The sequence below is a fragment of the Schistocerca cancellata genome, chromosome 8 (assembly GCF_023864275.1).
Source record: "Schistocerca cancellata isolate TAMUIC-IGC-003103 chromosome 8, iqSchCanc2.1, whole genome shotgun sequence".
Lineage (NCBI taxonomy): Eukaryota > Metazoa > Arthropoda > Insecta > Orthoptera > Acrididae > Schistocerca > Schistocerca cancellata.
The window spans coordinates 573,674,766-573,701,224 of NC_064633.1; the positions used below are offsets into that span (position 1 = coordinate 573,674,766).

The 26,459-nt window shown below is 44.7% G+C and overlaps 1 protein-coding gene across 2 annotated transcripts in view; it reads left to right on the top strand.

The window, feature by feature from the left end:
* LOC126095082 (ras-related and estrogen-regulated growth inhibitor) overlaps positions 1-26,459 on the top strand; it is a 207,969-nt gene that overhangs the window by 123,314 nt on the left and 58,196 nt on the right. Inside the window, exons 2-4 of one of the 2 annotated variants that reach the window (XM_049909765.1) lie at positions 1,361-1,490; positions 1,606-1,742; positions 8,272-8,433. In XM_049909765.1, coding sequence (XP_049765722.1) covers positions 1,394-1,490; positions 1,606-1,742; positions 8,272-8,433 — 396 coding nt within the window. In that variant the 5' untranslated portion in view covers positions 1,361-1,393. Of the gene's footprint in view, positions 1-1,336; positions 1,491-1,605; positions 1,743-8,271; positions 8,434-26,459 lie in introns of both variants that reach the window. The other variant, XM_049909767.1, reaches the window with a different exon arrangement.

The window sequence follows — 26,459 nt, forward strand, 5'->3', positions numbered from 1 at the left end:
CTTCCAATGAATCTCAGTCTGGCATCTGCTTTACCGACGATCAACTTTATATGATTATTCCATTTTAAGTCACTCCTAATGCGTACTCCCAGATAATTTATGGAATTAACTGCTTCAAGTTGCTGACCTGCTATTTTGTAGCTAAATGATAAGGGATCTATCTTTCTATGTATTCGTAGCGCATTACACTTGTCTACATTGAGATTCAATTGCCATTCCCTGCACCATGCGTCAATTCGCTGCAGATCCTTCTGCATTTCAGTACAATTTTCCATTGTTACAACCTCTCGATATACCACAGCATCATCCGCAAAAAGCCTCAGTGAACTTCCGATGTTATCCACAAGGTCCTTTATGTATATTGTGAATAGCAACGGTCATACAACACTCCCCTGCGGCACACCTGAAATCACTCTTACTTCGGAAGACTTCTCTCCATTGAGAATGACATGCTGCGTTCTGTTATCTAGGAACTCTTCAATCCAATCACACAATTGGTCTGATAGTCCATATGAACTTACTCTGTTCATTAGACGACTGTGGGGAACTGTGTCGAACGCCTTGCGGAAGTCAAGAAACACGGCATCTACCTGGGAACCCGTGTCTATGGCCTTCTGAGTCTCGTGGACGAATAGCGCGAGCTCGGTTTCACACGATCGTCTTTTTCGAAACCCATGCTGATTCCTACACAGTCTCCAGAAAAGTCATTTTACTCGAACATAATACGTGTTCCAAAATTCTACAACGGATCGATGTTAGAGATATAGGTCTATAGTTCTGCACATCTGTTCGACGTCCCTTCTTGAAAACAGGGATGATCTGTGGCCTTTTCCAATCTTTCGGAACGCTACGCTCCTCTAGAGACCTACGGTACACCGCTGCAAGAAGGGGGGCAAGTTCCGTCGCGTACTCTGTGTAAAATCGAACTGGTATCCCATCAGGTCCAGCGGCCTTTCCTGTTTTGAGCGATTTTAATTGTTCCTCTATCCGTCTGTCGTCTGTTTCGATATGTACCATTTTGTCACCTGTGCGACAATCTAGAGAAGGAACTACAGTTGAAACAGCTTTGGAAAAAGACATTTAGTATTTCGGCCTTTAGTCTGTCATCCTCTGTTTCAGTACAATTTTGGTCACAGAGTGTCTGGACATTTTGTTTTGATCCACCTACCGCTTTGACATAAGACCTACACCTACAGACTGTAGGTGAAGTTTCTCCTCGCTACTTTGTGCAGTTCCGAGGGACTACTAATGATTTGCATATCCAAGAATGTAGAGCCAGTTTGGCATTTGTTGCATGTCGCCTTCGTGGTGTTGCAATTTTAACTGTGTACGGCAGGTGCTGCCCTCTTTCTGACTACAGGGCAGCTGAACAGGATGGTAGCCCGGCGCTGAGATGTCGTCGCCCCTGAGCCGCCTGGGTCTGGGGCCCCGCGGTCAGCCGAGGACTCTGCGCGTCATGGTCCTGGGCCAGGCCGGCGTCGGCAAGTCTGGTGAGTGCCGCTGTGTACGTCTGGGTCCACACTGACCGTCGCCGGAGAGTTGAGCGGCCCCGGCAGGCGGAATGTGCTGCCCTCGCACTCTCACGAATGCTCTGTTACGTTGCAGCTCTGGTGGTGAGGTTCATTACCAAGCGCTACATCGGCGAGTACGACCCGACGCTGGAGAAGGTGTACCACTTCCAGACTGTGATGGACGGTGAGGCGGTGGTGTTCGAGATCCTGGACACCGCTGGACAATCGCACGTGAGTATATGAGACTCCGCAGATTTGGCTGTAGGCGCCACCACTGGAACTGTTTTAGCAGCCCCTCTCTGATACACAGAGTCACGTACAGAATTGTCACCTGTAGAAGCACATAACGATGGTGTGCCACAAGGGTCAATATTGGATCCACAGTTATTATAGTTATCTACGAAACATCTTCTGCCATCTACACGAAAGTAATTGAAGTAGTTGTCTTTGAATTAGGTGTTGGTGCTATAAACATCAGGATTGGTGGTACATCTTCACCTGGATAAGTGAATGCCATTTTCTTAAAATTATTTTTTTTCTTTGTAAATGGAATACAAATTTGGCAAACAACACACAACTGACATTCCACGTAGCAGCAATGCATCAGAGGAAACCTGTAAATAACATTTAATCTATAAATTGCTTCAGGTGCTAACTTATAAGAACTTGAAATCACGTGAAGTCACATACTACAAATATCCACAAACGTCAACGTTCCATGACGTCTAACTTGATATAAACTAGTTGGGGATGAACGAATCAGGGTAAATATATGATTTACATGATTTCACGAAATTTTAGTCACCAACTTTTCCCCCTGAAGGCGAATGATCACATAACAAAATAAGAGAAATAAGAGCTCATTATTATTATGTAGTATTCTGTCTAGTGGCAGGTCTTTGCCTTCGTACGGAGAATTTTTGATGCCAGTGTTCCCTGTCTCCAGCTCGTTCCTTCAGTCTGCTGAATCTCATTCCTTCATGCAAAAGTTGAATTCTGCACCTTCTTGTCCTACCGTTCTTTCAGTTTTTCCTTCAGTGACTTCGTGTGTGAGCCTTTGATGTCTAAGTGTGTGTCCGATCCAGTTGGCCTTCCCCTGAAGAATTGTATTTTGGGTTGAATAACACTTAGGCGGTTTCTTGTTCTGCTCACTTTTTATTTGTATGAACTACTTTTCGGCTTATTAGGCCATCTTCACATAATTACTGGCTATTGTCTACAAGGAGCTTGAGTTCTTACGAACCAAACATTCTGGACTAAGGTACAACGCACTTACATACGATCTTTGGTTATAGTATTGTCTTTGAATTATAATTGTCAGAATTTCCAAACAGAAATAGGCACCATTAAATATATTGCATATAACAATGGCTGTAACCCCGAATTAGTTGGCAAAATCCTGCACAAGAAATAAAGAAGGAAAATCTTGTCTTACGTTTATGCCCCCTCTACAATAACAATCACACCAAAAACCAACTGGAGTACTATTCCATATCTAGGTAATCTACCAGGCAAACTAGCCAAAACACTGAAATCCCAAAACTATAAAACTTCATTTTATGTAAGAGGTTCTGCAGCTAATCTCCTATTCAACAGAAAGGACGAGAAACTAAACAACAGTGGGGTCTATAAAATAACCTGCACTGACTGCAATAAACTGTACGTTGGTCAAACGGGCCGGGTCATAGCAACAAGGCTGCCTGAACATGAACGCAGCTGGAGATTAAATAAATCAGATTCCACCTTTTCTGAACATGTGCTAAAAGAAGGACATAAATATCTAACACATACAGAAGTGCTACGTATAGCCAACAAAGGCAGAAAACTCAGACTACTGGAAGCACTTGAAATTAACAAACACTTAGACCTAAATCCCCAGCTGGTTCTAAATGACCAACTGCATCTCAGCACATCACCACTCTTAAACTTATACACAATACCGTAAACCTGCTACTAACCACAAAGTGTCCCAAGAGTAAACAAATTCGCACTCCAATATAATGTAATATCCCTTATTTGTTTACATTCCAGCCAGCCGTTGTGGCCGAGTGGTTCTAGGCCCTTCAGTCCGGAACCGCGCTGCTGCTACGGTCGCACGTTCGAATCCTGCCACGGGCGTGGATGTGTGTGATGTCCTTAGCTTAGTTAGGTTTAAGTAGTTCTAAGTCTAGGGGACTGGTGAACTCAGATGTTAAGTCCCGTAGTGCTCAGAGCCACTTGAACCATTTTTTGTTTACATTCCTAACTGTAACACAACTGTAACAATGTAATATTTGGTATTTATTAATACACTAAAGCCCAAAAAAATTTTCTGATAACAAAATGCAATCCCCAAAAAACATCGCTGCTGTACAACCAACAATTAGTGTCCAGTGCAACTGTTCACAACAAATACCAAAAAATTGTAATTTTGTAATAATGTGTGTTCTAAATAATTCTTATTGTTGTCATGTATGGTACTGACAAACCATAAAATGTGATTTATTATGTTTAAAGAACAGTTTTACAAAACAAAAAGTCAAACTACCCGTTTGACACTTCAGAGACAATACCACAATTAAAGATCGTATGTAAGTGCGTTGTATCTTAGTCCAGAATATTTGGTTCGTAAACAATACCCAGTAATTATCTGAAGATGGCCTAATAAGCCGAAAACTAGTTCATACAAATAAAAAATGAGCAAAACAAGAAACCGCCTAAGTGTTGTTCAACCCTCAATACGAAATTGTTCTACCAAGAAGCGACGGAAGAATCCATAAATAAAATTGTATTTAGAATGTCTCTCTTCTCTCCTGCTCTTCTCAGTACATCGTTATTCGTTACCCGATCGGTGCACTTGATCTTCTCCATTCCCCTCCAGTACCGCATTTCAAAGCTTCCAAGGTATTTGTTTTTCCCTTTTTTCTCTTGGCCCACGTCTCTGCTACCTACAATGCAATGCTCCAGATGTAGTACTTCACCAGTTTGTTCCTTAATTCCATGCTTAACTTGCTGGTCAGCAGGTTCCTCTTCTTATTGAACGCAATTTTGGCCATAGCGATTCTTGCTCGAATTTCAATGCTGCATTGAGCGCCCTTTGTCACCAAATTACCCAAGTACTTCAACTGTTTCACGTCCTCCAGTTCTCGATTGTCGATAGTTATCCTCAAAGGTTTCTACTTTTTTGATATCCGCATCACTTCTGATTTTTCGATCTCGATTTCCACGCCGTATTTCCTTCCAGTTTCTACCAACTGGTTCATCATGTGTTGCAGTTGTCTTTGACTTTTAGCAAGCACTACCAGGTCATCTGCATACTTGATGGTATTTATGAGGTGTCCTTCTATCCTGAAGTTTCCACATCCTTTCAAAGCTTATCTCGCCAGCCATTCCCCATGCAGGTTGAAAAGACTCGGCGATAGACAACACCCTGGTCTGACCCCTCTTCCTATTTCCACGCTGCTTGTTTCTCCATAGTTCAGCCGAACCTTTAGTCTTTGTCCCAGGTAGAAGTTGAGAATTAGTCTCCCGTCTCTCCAGTTTATTCCTATCTCCTTAAGGATTTTCATCAATTTTACCCAGCCTTAAGCCAGTCTATAAAACAAACATAAACTTCTTGGCTAACAGCCATAACTCTCTCCGACGATATCTTCATACAGAAAAATTTCAGTAATAACTTTTCCCATGCACTGTTGGAGAGTGGAATGGTAGAGAAATAGTCTGAAGGTGGATAGAAGAACTCTCTGCGAGGCACTTCAATGAGAATTGTAGAATAGTCACGTAGATGTACTAGTAGATTTGCAGATATATACCTAAAAACAAACAAGACAGTAATAATTACACAGCTTTATTTTTTCGAGGTGATATTTTATGACTTCCTCTCCTTCGAATTATTAGGTGTCATTTTCGTCGGGTTCCTTTAGCAGCGTGCTAGTGTAGTGTGGCGTGGAGATTTCATTGCGAACCAGGACTAGACACGTAGGCCTACATGCAAAGAACCGAAATAATTAATTGTGAAACTTTATTTTTTCGGGTCATAACAATACATTTTAAGAAGGCGTATCACTGCAGCCGCCCGGAGAGCCTGAGGAAATGCCTAACGGGGTTTGGAATACCTAAGAAACCCGTCAGCCTAGTCGGAATTTGTCTCACTGATCCAAAAGGCAAAGTGAAGCTTGGGAACAACCTTACGGAGAGCTTTCAGATGATTCAAATGGCTCTGAGCACTGTGGGATTTAACTCCTGAGGTCATCAGTCCCCTAGAACGTTCCGCAAAACCTAACTAACCTAAGGACATCACACACATCCATGACCGAGACAGGATTCGAACCTGCGACCGTAGCGGTCGCGCGGTTCCAGACTGTTACGTCTTATGTTAATAAACACAGTATTGAGTCAAGGAGGTGGTGTGTTACCGGTATTGTTCAACCTCACACTTGAAAAGATAATGAGAGAAGTCTCTCGTAAAACCTTCGAGGGCGAGAACATCACACATCTCGCGTTCGCTGATGATGTGGTCCTGTTGTCCAGGTCTAAGGAGGAACTAATGAAGATGAGTGAAAACGTGGAAGCGGAAGCAAGCAAAACTGGACTCCTTGTGATTGAATCAAAGACGGAATATCTGGTGATGAGCAGAGCGCATGCTTCTTCAAGGGACCCACTCCAGCCTTTGATAGTCGGAAACCGGTACCACAAAAGGGTTCATGAATTTAAATATCTTGGGGTAATCTTTACACACGTCGCAGCATGTGAAGCAGAAGTCAAAGCGAGTATCCAAGCCGCCAGCCAGCCTGTCCGCCGCTCGTGGTCTTGCGGTAGCGTTCTCGCTTCCCGAGCACGGGGTCCCGGGTTCGATTCCCGGCGGGGTCAGGGATTTTCACCTGCCTCGAGATGACTGGGTGTTTGTGTTGTCCTCATCATTTCATCATCATCCAGGAAAGTGGCGAAATTGGACTGAGCAAAGATTGGATAATTGTACGGGCGCTGATAACCATGCAGTTGAGCGCCCCACAAACCAAACATCATCATCATCAAGCCGCCAGCCGATCATACTTTGGTCTCAGTCAACTTCTTGCATCTTGTGGTCTCTTGCGGAATTTCAGACTCTAGTTGTATAAAACAATGTTTCAACCCGTAGTGCTGTTGTTGTTGTTGTGGTCTTCAGTCCTGAGACTGGTTTGATGCAGCTCTCCATGCTACTCTATCCTGTGCAAGCTTCTTCATCTCCAAGTACGTACCGCAGCTTACATCCTTCTGAATCTGCTTATGTATTCATCTCTTGGTCTTCCTCTACGATTTTTACCCTCCACGCTGCCCTCCAGTGCTAAATTTGTGATCCCTTGATGCCTCAGAACATGTCCTACTAACCGGTCCCTTCTTTTTGTCAAACTGTGCCACAAACTCCTCTTCTCCCCAATTCTATTCAATACTTCATCATTAGTTATGTGATCTACCCATCTAATCTGCAGCATTCTTCTGTAGCACCACATTTCGAAAGCTTCTATTCTCATCTTGTCCAAACTATTTATCGTCCATGTTTCACTTCCATACATGGCTACACTCCATACAAATACTTTCAGAAACGATTTCCTACCACTTAAATCTATACTCGATGTTAACAAATTTCTCTTCTTCAGAAACGCTTTCCTTGCCATTGCCAGTCTACATTTTATATCTTCTCTGCTTCGACCATCATCAGTTATTTTGCTCCCCAAATAGCAAAACTCCTTTACTACTTTAAGTCTCATTTCCTAATCTAATTCCCTCAGCATCACCCGATTTAATTCGACTACATTCCATTATCCTCGTTTTGCTTTTGTTGATGTTCATCTTATACCCTCCTTGTAAGACACTGTCCATTCCGTTCAACTGCTCTTCCAAGTCCTTTGCTGTCTCTGACAGAATTACAATGTCATCGGCAAACCTCAAAGATTTTATTTCTCCTCCATGGATTTTAATACCTACTTTTCTTTTGTTCCCTTTACTGGATGCTCAATATACAGATTAATAGCATCGAGAGAGGCTACAACCCTGTCTCACTCCCTTCCCAACCACTGCTTCCCTTTCATGTCCCTCGACTCTTATAACTGCCATCTGGTTTCTGTACAAATTGTAAATAGCCTTTCGCTCCCTGTATTTTACCGCTGCCACCTTCAGTATTGTATGGTTGTGAAACTTGGATTGTCTGAAAAGAAGACTTGAACAATCTTCTTGTTTTCGAGCGGAAAGTCTTAAGGAAGATCTTTGGCCCAGTACAAGATTAGATCACTGGAGAATGGAGGATCAGACATAATTGTGAACTAGACGAAATGTACAATAAACCAAACATTGTAGGATTGATGAGAACCAAGCGCCTTGTATGGGCAGGACATGTCAGTCGAATGGATAAATGCCGATGGCCTTTGAAAGCTATGCACTATACTCCCTATGGAAGACGCCCACTAGGAAGACCGGGGAAGAGATGGAGGGATGGGATCCATGAGGACTTGCTGCAGATTGGAACAGAGAATGATTGGCGCCAGGAGGCACAAAACAGAACCCAGTGGAGGAGGAATCTTTTAGCAGCGCTCGGTCATCTGGACCTGATCGCGTAAAAAGTAAAGTAAGTAAGCATAACAATCAATACTTACTGCCTACCTTTCGTATTGTGTATTGAGTTCCCTCAAACTATGCTGCCCACTCGAATAAGCTCTCTGCTTGACTGATAAGAGATGCGCCTTTTCATTGTCAGCTGTGCCGCTGGGTGAGTACGTGGGGAGTGCCAGGCTTGCCCTCTGTGCAGGAGAGCGAGTGCGTGACGCTGGAGGCGAACATCCGCTGGGCGGAGGCGTTCGTGCTGATGTACTCGGTGACGGACAAGTGCTCCTTCGACGAGTGCAACCGGCTCAAGTTCCTCATCAACTACAACAAGCGCCGGCGCCGGCTCGGGCCCGCCACGCACAAGGTGGGTCGCGCCTGCCAGCCACTTCTGTACGCATCTTACTAGAAGCTTCTTCCAATTACATATCCGAAATATGGTGACAAATATGTACATTAATATACATATTTTTGTTGTAAATATACAGGGTGATTCAAAAAGAATACCACAACTTTAGGAATTTAAATTCTGCAACGACAAAAGGCAGAGCTAAGCACTATCTGTCGGCAAATTAAGGGAGCTATAAAGTTTCATTTAGTTGTACATTTGTTCACTTGAGGCGCTGTTGACTAGGCGTCAGCGTCAGTTGATGCTAAGATGGCGACCGCTCAACAGAAAGCTTTTTGTGTTATTGAGTACGGCAGAAGTGAATCGACGACAGTTGTTCAGCGTGCATTTCGAACGAAGTATGGTGTTAAACCACCTGATAAGTGTGTATTAAACGTTCGTATAAACAGTTTACAGAGAATGGGTGTTTGTGCAAAGGGAAAAGTTCTGGGCGGCCGAGAACGAGTGATGAAAATGTAGCACGCATCCAGCAAGCATTTGTTCGCAGCCCAGGAAAATCGACTCGCAGAGCTAGCAGAGAGCTGCAAATTCCACAATCAACTGTATGGAGAGTCCTACAAAAAAGGTTAGTTATGAACTACCTGAACGTCAACTACCCGAGGCGATGGATCGGCCGCCAGGCAGCCCGTGACAGAGCACTTCATCACTGGCCTCCAAGAAGCCCTGATCTTACCCCCTGCGATTTTTTCTTATGGGGGTATGTTAAGGATATGGTGTTTCGGCCACCTCTCCCAGCCACCATTGATGATTTGAAACGAGAAATAACAGCAGCTATCCAAACTGTTACGCCTGATATGCTACAGAGAGTGAGGAACGAGTTGGAGTATTGGGTTGATATTGCTCGAGTGTCTGGAGGGGGCCATATTGAACATCTCTGAACTTGTTTTTGAGTGAAAAAAACCTTTTTAAATACTCTTTGTAATGATGTATAACAGAAGGTTATATTATGTTTCTTTCATTAAATACACATTTTTAAAGTTGTGGTATTCTTTTTGAATCACCCTGTATATTATTGGAAAAGATAATTAAATCGAAACCTTAGCTGCTGACAGGTGTTGTTGATATACATCAATGGGGAGAGGTGAAAATGTGCGCTCCGACCGGGACTCGAACCCGGGATCTCCTGCTTACATGGCAGACGCTCTATCCGTTTTTTTTATTTTTTTAAATTTGTTTCTGTTTTTTTGTTTTGTTTTTAAAGGTGTAGTAGGTCAGGGGGCAGAGTGGGCAGGGGTTGTACTTGGAGGCCTGGCCAAGGTGTCCCCGTCTCCTGGCAGGATAAGGGAGAGGCAGCAGGAAGGAAACATTGTACATTTATGTAATTTTTTTATTATTAACAATATTATTTGATGTATTCATTTAATTTTAATGTCCCAAAAGAAAAGTCATAAATGAAAAAGAAAGAAAAGAAATATAGGGCCGAAGTGACATCCTCGTCACTTCACTGGGAGTAATATCCCGTCCCTCGAAACAACGTTAACTTGGGACTCCCCACCGCTTCGGGGGGTTATGAAACATGCTGCCTAGAAAGTTCGCAAAATGCGTTTTATATTTAGAGTGGCGTCGGATGATTTCGTGTTGTTCTAGTAGATAATGCCAATAGCCCATGCTCGATATCAAGGTCCGCGAGAGCACGTAGTGCGATGCGTGTCCTCCAATCCAGCGGATTGCCGATGTTTTTGTGAGGGGAAAAAGACAGCGTCAGTGAAAAATAGAGCGTCCGTCATGATCGTGGATTCGTCGTCCATCTGAGCCACCGAGAACACAGAGGGTGGTGCGACTGCAGGGACTTATCCCTTACACGCCTCCCGTGAGACCCACATTCCCAACTGTCCACAACCTGCATTCGTACTGTTCCTAGTAGATATTTGCCCATTCACTCATTACTCGCACCAGACTAAGCTGACGAGTCCCGTAAGAGTTCGGGCAAAGCGTGCGCATTCGCATAGAAGAAGGTCATTGGCCGGGTAGCCTTTAACTATAACTATGGTATCTGTTCCCGAAAGAACAGATACCATTGATGACCGTGCAGCTTCTCTAGAATGAAATGAGAATTAAATCGAAACCCTTAGCTACCGACAGGTGTTGTTGATATACATCAATGGGGACAGCTGAAAATGTGCGCCCCGACCAGGACTCGAACCCGGAATCTCCTGCTTACATGGCAGACACTCTATCCATCTGAGCCACCGAGATACACGGTCATCAATGGTATCTGTTCTTTCGGGAACAGATACCATCTTCATATATATTATGTGTCTTTTTGTCGGACATATTTACGAATTCGAGGATTCACAATAATCTACGGAAGATAATGTATGTCTATTCTAATAAAATGTCTTCTCGGCGTCCAACTGCTTTATTTGAGAGCTATAACACGTATGCGGTTCTTACTCCCTCGGCAGCTTTTGTATTGCTATTACTTACTCTTTCTTATCTACTCATTTACTTCTCATGCTACCACGTTCGTCCCAAAACTGAAGTACTTGTACGATTGCGAAGAAAATATGACTACCTGCAGTTTTCAGCCAACATTCTCATCTGTTCCACCTCCACCTACTGTAGTATTGGTTCAAATGGCTCTGAGCACTATGGGACTCAACTTCTGAAGTCATTAGTCCCCTAGAACTTAGAACTACTTAAATCTAACTAACCTAAGGACATCACACACATCCATGCCCGAGGCAGGATTCGAAGCTGCGACCGTAGCGGTCTCGCGGTTCCAGACTGCAGCGCCTAGAACCGCACGGCCACTTCGGCCGGCCTACTGTAGTATTCCTCGCATTTTATGCTTAGGGTGATGGATTCAGGTAGTATTTTATTAGCTGCATCGAACTTTGTAAGATTTCGAGGAAACTCAATAAATCGAAATAAATTTATTTTTCGTAGCAGTGGTGTAAAGTAAATCGTAGTAATATTGTTTCGCTTTTCGTTTCTGAAGTAATTTTCACATTAAAAGAACAGGTTCTTCTAACAGTTCAGCGTTATAAGTATCTATGGAAAGTACTGGAAAGGAGGTTAAACCATGAGTAGGCAGCAAGATGTTGTACGACCACGCATCACAGAACGTGGAGGTCGGAGATTTTTGCGTTCTGCAAAGAAGATAGGCGTCGATCTGTGGCAGATCTGTTGGCAGGATACAATGCTGGTGTGGGCACAGCTGTTACGGAGCACACCCTTCAGAGCACATTGTTCAACATTGGTTTCCGCCTACGTGTACACATGTTGAGCCAACGACATGGTCGATAACGATTGGCCGCGCGGGATTAGCAGAGCGGTCTAAGGCGCTGCAGTCATGGACTGTGCGGCTGATCCCGGAGGAGGTTCGAGTCTTCCCTCGGGCATGGGTGTGTGTGTTTGTCCTTAGGATAATTTAGGTTAAGTAGTGTGTAAGCTTAGGGACTGATGACCTTAGCAGTTAAGTACCAAAAGATTTCACACACTTTTTTGTTTTTTTTTGTTTTTTTACGACGATTGCAGTGGCCCCGGGACCATAGAGATTTGGTCATCGAAAGACGTGACCGTGTCGTTTTATCGCATGAATCACGTTCCTCGTTACACCAAGTTAATGGTCGTGTCCCGATATGCCGTCATCCAGGGAAACCGACTGCTCGAGCCACGAGCATAGGCTGATTCCCCAGGGCTTCCGTGTGACCCGTGGTAATAATGCAAGCCACAATGGCAGATGTGGAACGTATTGTAAGCCACCTGCATCCTCGACGGCGATGCTATCTTCCAACAGGATAACATTCGTGTCACAAGGCTAAAATTGTGCTATAGTTGTTTGACGGGCGTGATAGTGAACTTACGTTGATGTCTTGCCCACCAAAATCGCGTACTCTGAACCGAATTGAACACATACACGACATTAACCGACGCCTGCTCCTTATCTTCAAATCACCGGTCCGTAATTTACCGGGAATGCTGACCTGTAGATAGACATCTCTTGGCACATACCTCCTGAAAGCTTGCAAAGACTTGTCGAATCCACGCTACGCAGAACAGGTGCTGTATTGTGTTCCGAAGATGGTAATAACAGTATTCTGGCTCATCGGTGTATATTCGCTTAGTACACTAAATATTAATCCACTACATAGAAATCATAAGCATTACTGTAATCACCGAAGGCGGAAAAAGGAAGCCAGTTTTTAAAATTTTCCCTTTAACCACCAATGGCGAAAAATGAAATGTTTCGAGAAGTGAAAATCTGCTCATTTACTTAATAATTTCGAATAACTTATGCGAACAGCTTATTTAGGAAGTAGTGGAGTATAATTTACCCGTGGTTATCCCTTCAGAATGGTCGATACTATCTCGTCATATACGCATTTCATCTTGAAATACCTGATTTATGAAGGACGTTATATTCCTCGAAGAACGTTACATACGAACGCTACTAAAAGCGCTGCAGCTGCCGTTAACCAACGACTATCGGAAGTCATAAACTTCAGAATCATAGTTTGCTTCCTTAAGGGGTCGCTATACAACAGAAAACACGGACCTCTTCCTGTTAGGCGAGACAAAAATAACTAGAAATATAGAGGCTTCTGGAACGTAGCACAACAATTCTTGCACGACATAATCTGCAAACTTCGCATCTTCTCAACGCTGTTGTCAATATGGTCGTCGAAACAAACTTCCTCACTATGCTACTTCACTGTCTTTTATATCTCTACTCATCAGTGCCACTGTTATCAGCATCAAAATATTCTTTTTTCATCCTTATAAAAAAACGTTTTTTTCTCGTTTCTGCCTAGAACGTGCACCATAGACTCTAACCAAAAACAAACATACTCCAGTAAACTGCTTTTAGGTTATATAACAGATGTATACCAAAGCTGTGACACAAAGATAGGCTGCATGCATATTTAACTTCTTCCTTCCTCTAGTATGTTCCTTTACGGATAGCAATACATATTCAGATTGTGTCATTCAATCTGGAGAAGGGTGTTTACTTCAAATGGTGCAAATGGCTCTGAGCACTATGGGACTTAACATCTGTGGTCATCAGTCTCCTAGAAATTAGAACTACTTAAACCTAACTAACCTAAGGACATCACACACATCCATGCCCGAGGCAGGATTCGAACCTGCGACCGTAGCAGTCGCGCGGCTCCGGACTGAGCGCCTAGAAAAGGGTGTTTACTGCTTTGAAACTTCGTAACAGATGAAAACTGTCTACCGCACCGGGATTTGAACTCGGTAACTTGACTTCCACAATCAATGTTCCATTATTGGCAGCAGATACCGCTTTTGTGAAGAGTGCTAGTCCAGCTTCCGCAAAGTTTGAAAACTAAGGGAGAGATATTGGCTGAAGTTAAGCTATGCTGGCGGGTTGTGGATCGTATACGGATAGTTCCATTGATAAGACACGAAACAATATTCCGGTTTCGATTCGTGCTCCCTTACGCAATTTTAACGTCCCAATAGTACACGGATAGCGTCGCCTGTTCCGCGAAAGACTATAATGAAGTGTCTGAAAAGAGTCAACTGCCAAGCACACTAAAGTAGACGCTTGACAGTTGCCAAAAAGTTGTTTAGGAAATTGTAAAGACCGGTTTTCTGACTGTGACATTTGAGGCATATAAGCAATATTTATTCCCCGAGTTCCTTATACAAATGGAAGGTTCGCAGAATACAGATGTAGATGGTACTAGAATGAAATTTTCACTCTGTAGCGGAGCTCGTGCCGATATGAAACTTTCGGGCAGTTTAAAACTGTGTGCCCGATGAGACTCAAACTCGGGACCTTTACCTTTCGCGGGAAAGTGCTTAACGACCATTTTTTTTTTGTTACTCTTATTTTGTTCGGTATGGTTCGCTGCATTTGCTCGGGGCGGATGTCCCGTTTGCCTGTTGAAGTTCGTCGTTGATCCATTCACTCTTTCTTTTTTATTAGAGAGGGCAGTTAACCCTCTGATCGAACACGCTAGGCTACCATGCACCGTCTGAGCTACCTAAGCACAAGTCACGACCCCTCCTTACAGTTTTAATTCCACCAGCACCTTGCTCTCGCCCGCGAAAGACAAAGGTCCCAAGTTCGAGTCTGGGTCGACATTCAGTTTTAATCTGCCAGGAAGTTTCGTAGATGGTACTCACATTCCTATGTAATACTGACAGCGTCTCCATCATACACAGGAAGACGCTCGTGAATGTACTTTTAATCGCTCTGAACTCCTCTGTAAATCATAACAGTTCATGTATAACGCTTTTCCTGTCTATCCTTGTTGCTTCTGAGATAGTTTTCAAGGACGTTTTACATTTTATCTTTTTTAAACTACAAACATGGTCGTTATTTTCAATGTAATTTGTGCATCATTAGTCAGGTTTCGACAATAATTTTTCATTTGTTAGCTTTCTTATCTCTGAAAACTAAGATGCTTTTTTCTACCCGTGCAAGTTATTACATTTTTGTGTAATTGTTTTCGTATTCACGATAGATAAATCGACTCTGAAGAGCTAAGAATGCTTTACGTAGCAAAATGCAGATTTTTTTGTTTTTGCTTAGATCGTTACTTGGATATAAGTCTGTATTTCTGAGTGGACAGTATCTATGGTTGCCACGTCGACGTTACGCGAATAAACAGTTTTAATAAGATTCTTGTAGATGTGTGTGGTCTGTCCCTTTTTTATAAACTCAGTCAAGAAAAGGTGCAGGAAATCGAAAGTACTGGGCGTTTCACTAAAGTCCTTTTATTATCTGTTAAGACGCGTAACATCTAGATTCACTAAGTAAATGAAGTAAGCCTTGGGAAAAGTTGCTCAACTGTATTTTCATGCAGCAAAGTCACAAATATTGCCACCTATTACTTTATAAGCAATAAGCACTTCTTTGGATATACTTTTTCGGCACAAATAATGTTTCTCAATTACAATTCACTTCACTAAAACCACGCACTCTCACTAATAGCATCCATACCGAAGCAACGACGCTCTTGTTAGAAACTGCAAAATAAATCGGTCTCGTATCAGTCAAATGTTCGTATAGTGTTCAATGATTAGTTCTGATTGCCAAAATATTACAAAGTTCCTCACTTCTCGCTGAGGTAGTGTCTCCAAGTAAAGGCTGTACGATACGCCAAGCAGAGTTACAATCTTTAATAAGAGAGGAAACTTACAATTTAGCTATCGTATCTCTCAGTTAAATGATCCAAACAGAATAACTTTTAATAAGGAAAGCAATTTACAATTTAGCTGTCACATTTCTCAGTTAAATCATCCAAACAGAATATTTGTGATCACATAAGCTTTATACTACCTTCTATCGCAGTGTCCCTGACATAAATCTACAACTACACTACTGGCCATTAAAACTGCTACACCAAGAAGAAATGCAGATGATAAACGGGTATTCATTGGACAAATATATTATACTAGAACTTATAAGACTCCTGTCTGCTACTGCTATACCATAACCTCGAAACTGGAGGCAATTTGCAAAACAGAATTATTTTGAAACTTCCTGGCAGATTAAAACTGTGTGCCCGACCGAGACTCGAACTCGGGACCTTTGCCTTTCGCGGGCAAGTGCTCTACCAACTGAGCTACCGAAGCACGACTCACGCCCGGTACTCACAGCTTTACTTCTGCCAGTACCTCGTCTCCTACCTTCCAAACTTTACAGAAGCTCTCCTGCGAACCTTGCAGAACTAGCACTCCTGAAAGAAAGGATATTGCGGAGACATGGCTTAGCCACAGCCTGGGGGATGTTTCCAGAATGAGATTTTCACTCTGCAGCGGAGTGTGCGCTGATATGAAACTTCCTGGCAGATTAAAACTGTGTGCCCGACCGAGACTCGAACTCGGGACCTTTGCCTTTCGCGGGCAAGTGCTCTACCAACTGAGCTACCGAAGCACGACTCACGCCCGGTACTCACAGCTTTACTTCTGCCAGTACCTCGTCTCCTACCTTCCAAACTTTACAGAAGCTTCTGTAAAGTCCAGTCTGCGTTCGGCAGGGCAGCAGTGCGCACCGCGCTCGGCCGTCCACGCCGCTGCGCGCGCGGAGTGTTTTGTTTACTTCCTCGTCACAGCGCTTCTCAGTCGAACAAGCTGTAATGGCCAACTCTTACAGAAAGAACACTCTTAAGTTCACCTTCTCAAACGAATACGCACGACCCAAAGCACTGGCCGTCGAACGCTTCCTACGCGAAGACGTGAAGATCCCGCGTGACGAACTCATCGGCATACACCTATCGATCATTAGCAGCGTCGTTTATGTTAAGATGACTTCCGACGCTGCCTGCAATGAGATCATTCAAAGGACGCGACATGGACTAAAATTTCGGCACTCCGACGGAAACGTCGGGCCTGTGGATGTCGACCATGCAGGACTTGGCCTTCGGACGATCCGTGTATTCGAACTGCCTTTCGAGGTGAATGAAGATGAAGTCATCGCGGCGCTAAGCCCGTTCGGAAAAGTCCAGAGCCACGTAGCCGAGACATGGGCACAGTTTACGACGTATCCGGTACTTAATGGTGTGAGACAAGTCCGAATCGATCTCAAACGGCACATTCCATCGTACATTTCTATCGGCGGCTGCCGTGCGGTGGTCATTTACGACGGACAACCTCGAACATGTTCCGGTTGTGGCAAAGAAGGACACGTCCGTAATGAATGCCTGCAACGCCGCATCACACAACTACGGCCCGACGATACGAACACCGACAGAACCACGACCACCCTTCCAGTCACCTATGCGGCGACACTGCACGTCCAGCCCTCACAAGGCGCCGTTCATGAGCTTCTCTCTGGTCCGATACACCCGGAGGCGTCCCAGCACCTTGACACCGGCGATGCCGCCCGTGAACATGTCCAACAGCCGGACACACCAACGATAGAAGATCACAAGGATACCAATGAGAGTGTTCTGGAGAATGAAGACCGCATCACAGCACCCGCGGATTTTGTACCGGAACGACGTGAATCTCTTCCTTCCTCAGACACCGAAACTCATTGCCGAAAGCAGAAGTCGCCCAAACGACGAAAAAAACGCCGCAAGACATCAGACTCGACTATTGAGCCCCCTCCGCAGGACGAAGAGATGCCACATCACTCCGACGGAGAACACGATAACACTTTCTCCTCTGCCACGGAGACGCGTCATCCACAAGACGGTGAACCGGCCAACAGAGATCGTGCGCAAGCCCCGCGCCCAGAAGCCATGGAACATAGCACGCCTGTTGTCACCGACGCCATTGAGCCGACTCGGCCAGCGCTGCCACCTCTCGCCGATGTCAAACCTGTCGGACACCTTTCATGGGCGGATGACACGGATTTCCCACCTCCATCTGATGCGGAAATGAGATCTGTTTCTCCGTTAGACCAACTTTAAAATGGGGGAAGTTTCTACGGCGACTCCTGCGACTTCTATGGACTTCCAGCATCCACCACAACAATCTTCACCAGCTACGAACCTATCGGCAGCACGGATCTCCCATCAGGCGTACCGAATAGCTACTATCAATACTAATAATATCGGCTCCCACGCTAAACTTCAACTGCTCCGTGACACGCTACGAGCAGCGGACATCGACATCGCCCTGTTACAAGAACTGAGAACAGCGACTTGGACTGGGTGTTACGGATATGAGACGTACGCCGCCCCTGCAGCTATGGAACACTCAGGCGCAGCCATCCTCCTCCGAGAAGGAATTGCAGTTTCCGATGTCGCATACCTCCCAACAGCGCGAGGGGTGGCCATAACAGTTGAAGGACTCAAAATCATAAATCTCTACGCCCCATCGGGCACTGATAAACGGAGGGATCGCTCCCATTTCTACGCAGAAGATATAACGCCTTTATTCCTCGGTCGATACGATCATCTCATCGTAGGTGGAGATTTCAACTGTGTTCTCGAGCGCACAGATCAATACCCTCATTTCACCACATGTCCCGAACTTCGCTTCCTCGTCCGCCGCCTTCGTCTCCTCGACACTTGGCGAGTGGTACACGGCGACCGCCCGGGGTATACTCACATCACGAGCCACTCCGCCAGCCGACTTGATAGAATATACATCTCTAACGCTCTCAAATCAGTTCTCCTCGACGCGGAACGTTGGCCGTCTGCCTTTTCGGATCATGACATCTATATCTGTACCATGAACCTACGTCGACAATCTATATGGCGCAGTGCAGGACCTTGGAAACTCAATGTCGCGCTACTGCGGGACCCTGAATGTCGACAACAGGTCACCGACACGTGGCACACCTGTGTTCGACGCATTATGCGTTACGAGACCACACTGCAGTGGTGGTTGCTGTGCGCCAAACCGGCCATCCGACGCACATTGACACACTATGGCAGAGCCAAAGCCAGGTGGAATCACCATACCACTGATTTCTACTATAGCGCTCTACGTGAACTCATGGATCATCCTCCATCCCCGGATCGCCTCAAAGAAGCTCAACGCATCAAGGCAAAGATTTTATCCTTGACCAGATGCCGTCTAGAGGGAGCCATTGTACGAGCCCGCAGCCAAGACAGGATTAACGGTGAAGAACCTTCTATGCATCATATTGTTCAAAATGTTCGTCGACGCCGACAGGCTTTAATGACAACTTTAGACTTACCTGATGGACGACGGCTGACTTCGCAAGCTACCATTGCGGATGCATTCACAACGCACTATAGACTTTTCTATCAAGAAGTACCTGCCGGTGCAGAGGCCGTTGCTGAGGTTGCCCAGGAGACACTTGGTACTTTAAACGCAGCAGCTGCAACCCTCCTGACTGCTGAAGTGACCACCGACGTCGTCCAAGACGCTGTGGCCAAAGGGTCTCTGAATCGATCTCCCGGCCCGGATGGTTTACCTCTCGAATTTTACAGAACCTTCCAAGATTTGATGATGCCACGATGGAGGGACATGTACTGGGAACTTTTGTCCGGCGCGGTGAACCCGCCACCAATGTTCATGGAAGGCTTACTTGTACCAGTCCCGAAACCCGCAGGAGGAACACGACTCGACAGTTATCGGCCGATCACGTTACTCAATTCGGACTTCAAGATTTTCACACGCCTTCTAGCAGTGCGACTCAAACGTGTCTTACGGGACATTGTTTCCCACGAACAAACATCCTTAGGCGGCGATCGTAATATACAGACAGCCCTCAGTGAATATCGAGATGTGATCGCTGTGGCAACACACTCGCGACTGCCAGGCGCTTTAATCTCCATCGACTTCAAACAAGCGTTTGACCGCGTCAATCATGCATTCCTCAACGCAGTGATGGACCGAATGGCAATTCCCCCGACGTTCACGCAGGTGATTATGCGGCTCCTTCGTGGAGCAACGTCCAGACTTCTCGGCAACGGCAGACTTACGGAACCTATACGGATTGAACGCTCAGTACGGCAGGGTTGTCCATTGTCGACGGTGCTTTATGCCATTGCGATGGAACCACTCATTTGTGGATTACGGCGACGTTTGACAGGTATTCCACTCCGGGATCATATGTTCCGCTGCCGAGCTTATGCGGACGACTTGGCCCTCGTCGTACGTTCAGCGGCTGACGTACAAGCTGCGATGCAGTGGATTACCCGTTACAGTGCAGGGGCAGGGAGCGTTATGAACGTGGCAAAATCATGCGCCATGAAGATCGGCCGCGGCCTTCCCGCAGACAGCGTAGTTCCATTTCAACTGGTGGACACCCTTTGTTGTCTCGGATTGGTGTACACCCGAGACATTCGCCGCACCTCGGCGATTAATTTTCGGGCGCTGCTGCAACGCATCCGGGCCAACATACAAAATCACATACTACGCCCGCTGAATATGTGCCAGAGAGTCACCTTCGTCAATACCCATCTGGCGGCTCGGATACCCCATATAGCGCAGATTCTGCCCATCACTGCGACAATGGCGGCCAGGTTACAGGCGGCATTCGGCTATTTCATTTGTTCTGGACACATCTTCAAAGTCCAGTATGAAGCTCTCACCTTACCGAAGCGGGATGGTGGCCTCGATCTGGTTAATGTGAGAGCCAGGACTACGGCACTTTACACCAATACTATGCTCCGGTTATGGAAAAGCCAAAATGCTAGTTTTACTGGAATGTTGACCACCGAGCTCGCACCTGTTTCGAGACGCCCACCGACGTCTTTGGCACACATCCCACCTCCGATGTCACATATCGGCCGTTTCTTTTTGGAGTACAGCTACATATGCACCGAGCTCCCCAGGACCAGGAAGACGACCACCCGCGACATCTACCGCCTTCTCCGAAAGTCTCCACCCCGCAACCCCGTCGAAACACGTCACCCCCAGGTTTCATGGCCTACAGTTTGGAAAACGATCCACCAACCGTATCACACCACTGACACCACCTCTATGTGGTACCTTCTCGTCAACGGCAAGTATACTACAAGACAGAAACTGCATCGCATCGCACTGGTGGACTCACCCCTGTGCCTCAAGTGCAATGTCGAAGATACAGATTTACATCGTTTTGAGTGTGGGCCAGCAGCAGCTGTCTGGACCCTCGTACAGAAGATTGTGGCTTTCTACCTCCGAGTACCACCACATCACGTTTCTCCCACTATGATGATATATCCCGACACGACCTACTTTCCATCGGCTAAGTGGCACGCCATCACATGGATCAGTGGCATGGCTGTCAACTACCTCTTCCGGGACGACATTGTCGATCCGGCGGACTTTTGGACACGCCTCCAAGTACATCACCACACCCTTCGCCGGCATCGACACTATCGGGCCACTTTCGCGAACTATTTACAGAGCATTTTCACCAACCCGCCTCGAAGCTGGAATCTGAACGAACCGTGCCAGCCAAGACTGGACGATCCCACGTTCCCCTTCAATGGTCAATGATAGAATGCATTTTGTTCTGATGGCGCGCCAAAGTGGAGCATGGCGCGGAAAGTATTCCTATTTTATTTCACTTCTCTTTTCTCCTCCTCTTCTAAGTTTTTTTTCTCCTTACACATGTTTATCCTTTTCACACATAGCTCTCTATCTGCAGCCTATTTGTTTTCTTTCTATTGTGCTCCCAAAAAAAAAAAAAAAAAAAAAAAAAAAAAAAAAAAAAAAGTCGTTAGAAAAAAAAGTGGTCAGCGCGACGGAATGTCATACAAAAAAAAAAAAAAAAAAGGTTGGTAGAGCACTTGCCCGCGAAAGGCAAAGGTCCCGAGTTCGAGTCTCGGTCGGGCACACAGTTTTAATCTGCCAGGAAGTTTCATATCAGCGCACACTCCGCTGCAGAGTGAAAATCTCAGTCCAGAATTATTTTGTTAGAGTAATAATGGTATAAAGCAACAGATCAGTGTTACCCTCTGAGAGGAATTTTGTTATGTTGACCGTGTTGTACCTAACGGAGGTGGCTTATTGGAAGTAAAAGTCAGAATTACGCAAATATTTGAACAGTAACAAACAAAATTTTGCCTAGCTATACTGTTTATAGAATAAGGAAAACGGTCGCCAGCCTAATTAGGCAAGAGAAAGATTAACGTTCTCGTTTAAGAAAGTAGGTATAAGTAACTATAACGGATCAACACAACCTATACTTTGTCACACGCGAGTGCAGTGAACTCTGACACATACATATGTTTACGGTAAGATTGAAACTAACAGAGCAGCAGAAACAATTTGCAAAATTATAACAGATACCGAAACACACTATTACTTTCAGGGCTTACACAAAGTGAATGGTCTTTATAACATTACTATTAATATGCACTTCTAATACACAAGAGAGACAAACACTTAGCTAACATGAGTATATAACGTTTCACAACTGCAGCTTTCTCACTTTTACTACAGCGAAACACAATGTTGACAAAATTGCAAGAAACTGATTCACCTTTTAGAATTTACAACAGACAACAATGTGATCATTTACTTTATAAGCCTCAGTCTTAAGAACTTTTAATTTTGAAGTTAGCAACAGTACTTTAATAAGCAGTTTTAATAGGAATATTTTCAGCAAACAACATTTACTTTAACTCACTCTCTTGCCACCTTAACTTTAGCTTTCTTTTTACTATGTTGAAGAGGCATTAATGAGCAAAATATTGGGCTTTAATGTTCTTTTAGTAAGGACACTCGGATATCACTTAAGCTCAAACGGAGAGGAACCTGAGAGGTGTTATGATGATGAGAAAAATCAGGGCAGGTACATAAATTCAGATATAAATTACCTTATATTTGAGCACACTAACACATCCATTAAGCTGATCCTTCACTGTACATCATTGTAGTATTCCGATGTAATGATTGCGCAATGTGGTGGCAACTGCATGTTTTGTGGAATTGCAGGTAGAATTGCTGGACTCTGTCATTTCTTGGTGGCGATGATTGATACCAATCCCAGAATATTTCCAGCTATTTATCCATTCTTCCGAGGCATTGGAAAGTGGCAGGAAAAGCGTCTCTCGGAACCAGCACAATATGCATCTTTTACATGGCAGTGCACAGACTCGTAGTTCGTCTCGTCCCCGACTCGTAGCTCGTCCCCGACTGACTATCAGTTCCACCTTTTCTACCTAGGCCAACCACAATTTGCGCGCGCTACACAGTTCCGTTCCCGAAGGGAACCACAACAACTTTTACATACACAATAACTAAGAACCCTAAGTGAGGATCAGTTGTTTACATAACAGCAACCAAATACGTTAAATAAGACAGAACATTTGCACATACTGACATTTCTACAAAAAATTATTCATTCAGAAATTACAATTATATATAGTAAGTTTTGTTCCCTCCAAATGGGACAAAGAATTTAAATGACAGATTTACTACATTGCATTGAACCAAACCATGACATCAAAGTTTGTACAAAGAAAGGAGTACACAATTTTGTGTTATCTATTCAATCAAACACATTTACAGATACTCAATGTTATAACATTAAATGAAACAAAAGCAAAATAAATCAGTACAGCATTAGAGCTATGGTGTTACAAACTGACATGTGATTACATTTTCACGCAATAAATTTTCAAGTAATAACAGCCTTGATACGCAAGGGCATTGAGTCAAACAGAGCTTCGATGGCGTATACAGGTACAGTTGCCCATGCAGCTTCAACACGATACCACAGTTCATCAAGAGTAGTGACTGGCGTATTGTGACGAGCCAGTTGCTCGGCCACCACTGACCAGACGTTTTCAATTGGTGAGAGATCTGGAGAATGTGTTGGCCAGGGCAGCAGTCGAACATTTTCTATACCCAGAAAGGCCCGTACAGGACGTGCAACATGCGGTTGTGCATTATCCTGCTGAAATGTAGGGTTTCGCAGGGATCGTATGAAGGGTAGAGCCACGGGTCATAACACATCTGAAATGTAACGTCCGCAGTTCAAAGTCCCGTCAATGCGAACAAGACGTGACCGAGACGACCCCATACCATCACGCCGGATGATACGCCGTAATGGCGATGACGAATACACGCTTCCAACGTGCGTTCACCGCGATGTCGACAAACACGGATGCGACCATCACGATGTTGTAAACAGAACCTGCATTCATCCGAAAACATGACGTTTTGCCATTCGTGCACCCAGGTTCGTCGTTGAGAACACCATCACAGGCGCTCGTGTCTGTGACGGAGCGTCAAGGGTAACCGCAGCCATGGTCTCCGAGCTGATAGTCCGTGCTGCTGCAAACGTCGTCGAACTGTTCGTGCAGATGGTTGTTGTCTTGCAAACGTCCCCATCTGTTGACTCAGAGATCGAGACGTGGCTGCACGATCCGTTACAGCCGTGCGGATAAGATGCCTGTCATCTCGACTGCTGGTGATACGAGGCCGTTAGGATCCAGCACGGCGTTCCGTATTACCCTCCTGAACCCACCGATTCCATATTCTGCTAACAGTCATTGGATCTCGACCAACGCGAGCAGCAATGTTACAATACGATAAACCGCAGTCGCGATAGGCTACAATCCGACCTTTATCAAAGTCGGAACCATGATGGTACGCATTTCTCCTCCTTACACGAGGCATCACGACAATGTTTCACCAGGCAACGCCGGTCAACTGCTGTCTGTGTATGAGAAATCGGCTGGAAACTTTCCTCATGTCAGCACGTTGTAGGTGTCGCCACCGGCGCCAGCCTTGTGTAAATGCTCTGAAAAGCTAATCATTTGCATATCACAGCATCTTCTTCCTCTCGGTTAAATTTCGCGTCTGTAGCACGTCATCTTCGTGGTGTAGTAATTTTAATGGCCAGTAGTGTATAGTCGTGGACAAAACGAGCGAGACCCCTCACCTTTTCGTTATGCTGATCCGCACGGCTTTAAAGTCTGCTACACAGCATAACAGGCAAGGCGACGAAGTGCTACCAACATACTATGCACAGGCGTGAAATTGAAAAACTATCCGAACTTTGTCAGACTGTTTTTAATCATGTGTAACACTATATTAACGCTGATTAGTGTATTAAACACATAAATATCAGATATAAATGAAAGAATAAATTCTAATTAGTATGAACTGTACTAATAAATATGAATTGCAGCTTATCGAGATAACACAACTGTTTTAGTAAGACAAAGTACCCCACATCGTTGCGAATTAGCAGAATATTACGCGCATTCGGCTACGAAACTGTCTGTGTCATCGTTCAGACCAGTCACACTGGATTACCATTGTTGAACTACCACGAAAGTGTGCAAATTTAGCAAAGCGCGAAGATTCATAACGACATTCTATTAAAAATCAATCGTTGCCACAATTAAGTCAATTCAGTTATTGACAGAAGCGGAAAAAGTAGGCAGAAACAAGTACGAAATTCCACAAGAGTTTCATATTGCCATCCACACAAGGCGCTGGTTCAGAATAAAGGTAGCAATAAAACGCATTGGGGAAGCGAGAATTTCTTAAAATGGATTTACTGATAGTCTATCTGCCTCCATCGAGATTAGAACCGAAAACAAAGCAAACCTCTCTTGCAGTAGCTAACACCTTTCACTACACTAGCAGACAACCCAGGCAAACAGCCCTCTATTATTACTCCAGACATGAATAAGCCGGCAATTTCGCAATGGAAATGGCAATATGATCTGCAGTTTCTGTTGCATACAGCTTTCTGGACTAAAATAAATGAATTTTCTACCTTTCTGTCACCGCTTTTGTGACTATCCTTGGGGATGTTTATCGAAATAACAAAATACTGTTATTATCGAGTAAATTTAGTGGGATAATTCTGCACCACCCCAGGAAATAAACGGCGACATAGCAGCCAAACATATTCTACAATGTTGCGAATTCTCCATTAGACTCACCACAGCCAGAAAACGTTCATTAGCCGAAGTATTTCTTAAGCTAGCTAGCAATGGGAATGCTTTCACTTCTAAAACGCGGTGGCATTAATACTGGGATCTGAATTAGCACGTGTATAGGCAAATGGATTTTATTTGCATTCCTGTAAACGTGATTTGGATCGAAATTATAGCTACGATTAACATGCTGATGTATCGACTGCAACTACAACATTTCGAATAAAGAGTAGGGTGAGTTATTCATTCGTTGTTAGGATTTCGTCACCCAAATCTGTAAAAATGGAACCCTACTAGTCTCACTTTCTTGACCGTCTATCTGTCTACCCAACCCTTGAAACCCGTTTACCTCGAGTACGGGTAGACATAATAAGCGGAAATGTGTCGCACTTCCTGCGATATACGGTCCCTTGGTGGTGTAAAAAAGTGAGCTTCTATGCCAGCGCAATCTAAAGATACGGCCGTTTATGTGAAGAAAATTAACGCGAAAGGTCAAAAAATGGCTCTAAGAACTATGCGATTAAACTGTTTACGTCATCAGTCCCCTAGACCTAGAACTACTTAAACCTACCGAAGCTGAGGACCTCACAGACATCCATGCCCGAGGTAGGATTCCAACCTGCGACTGAAGCAGCCGCGCTGTTCGTGACTGAAGCGCCTAGAACCGCTCAGCCACCGCACCCGCTGAATCCCTTTTTACCATTAACAGAATTTCGTTATGAATCTTCACGCTTTGCTACATTTGCCCAC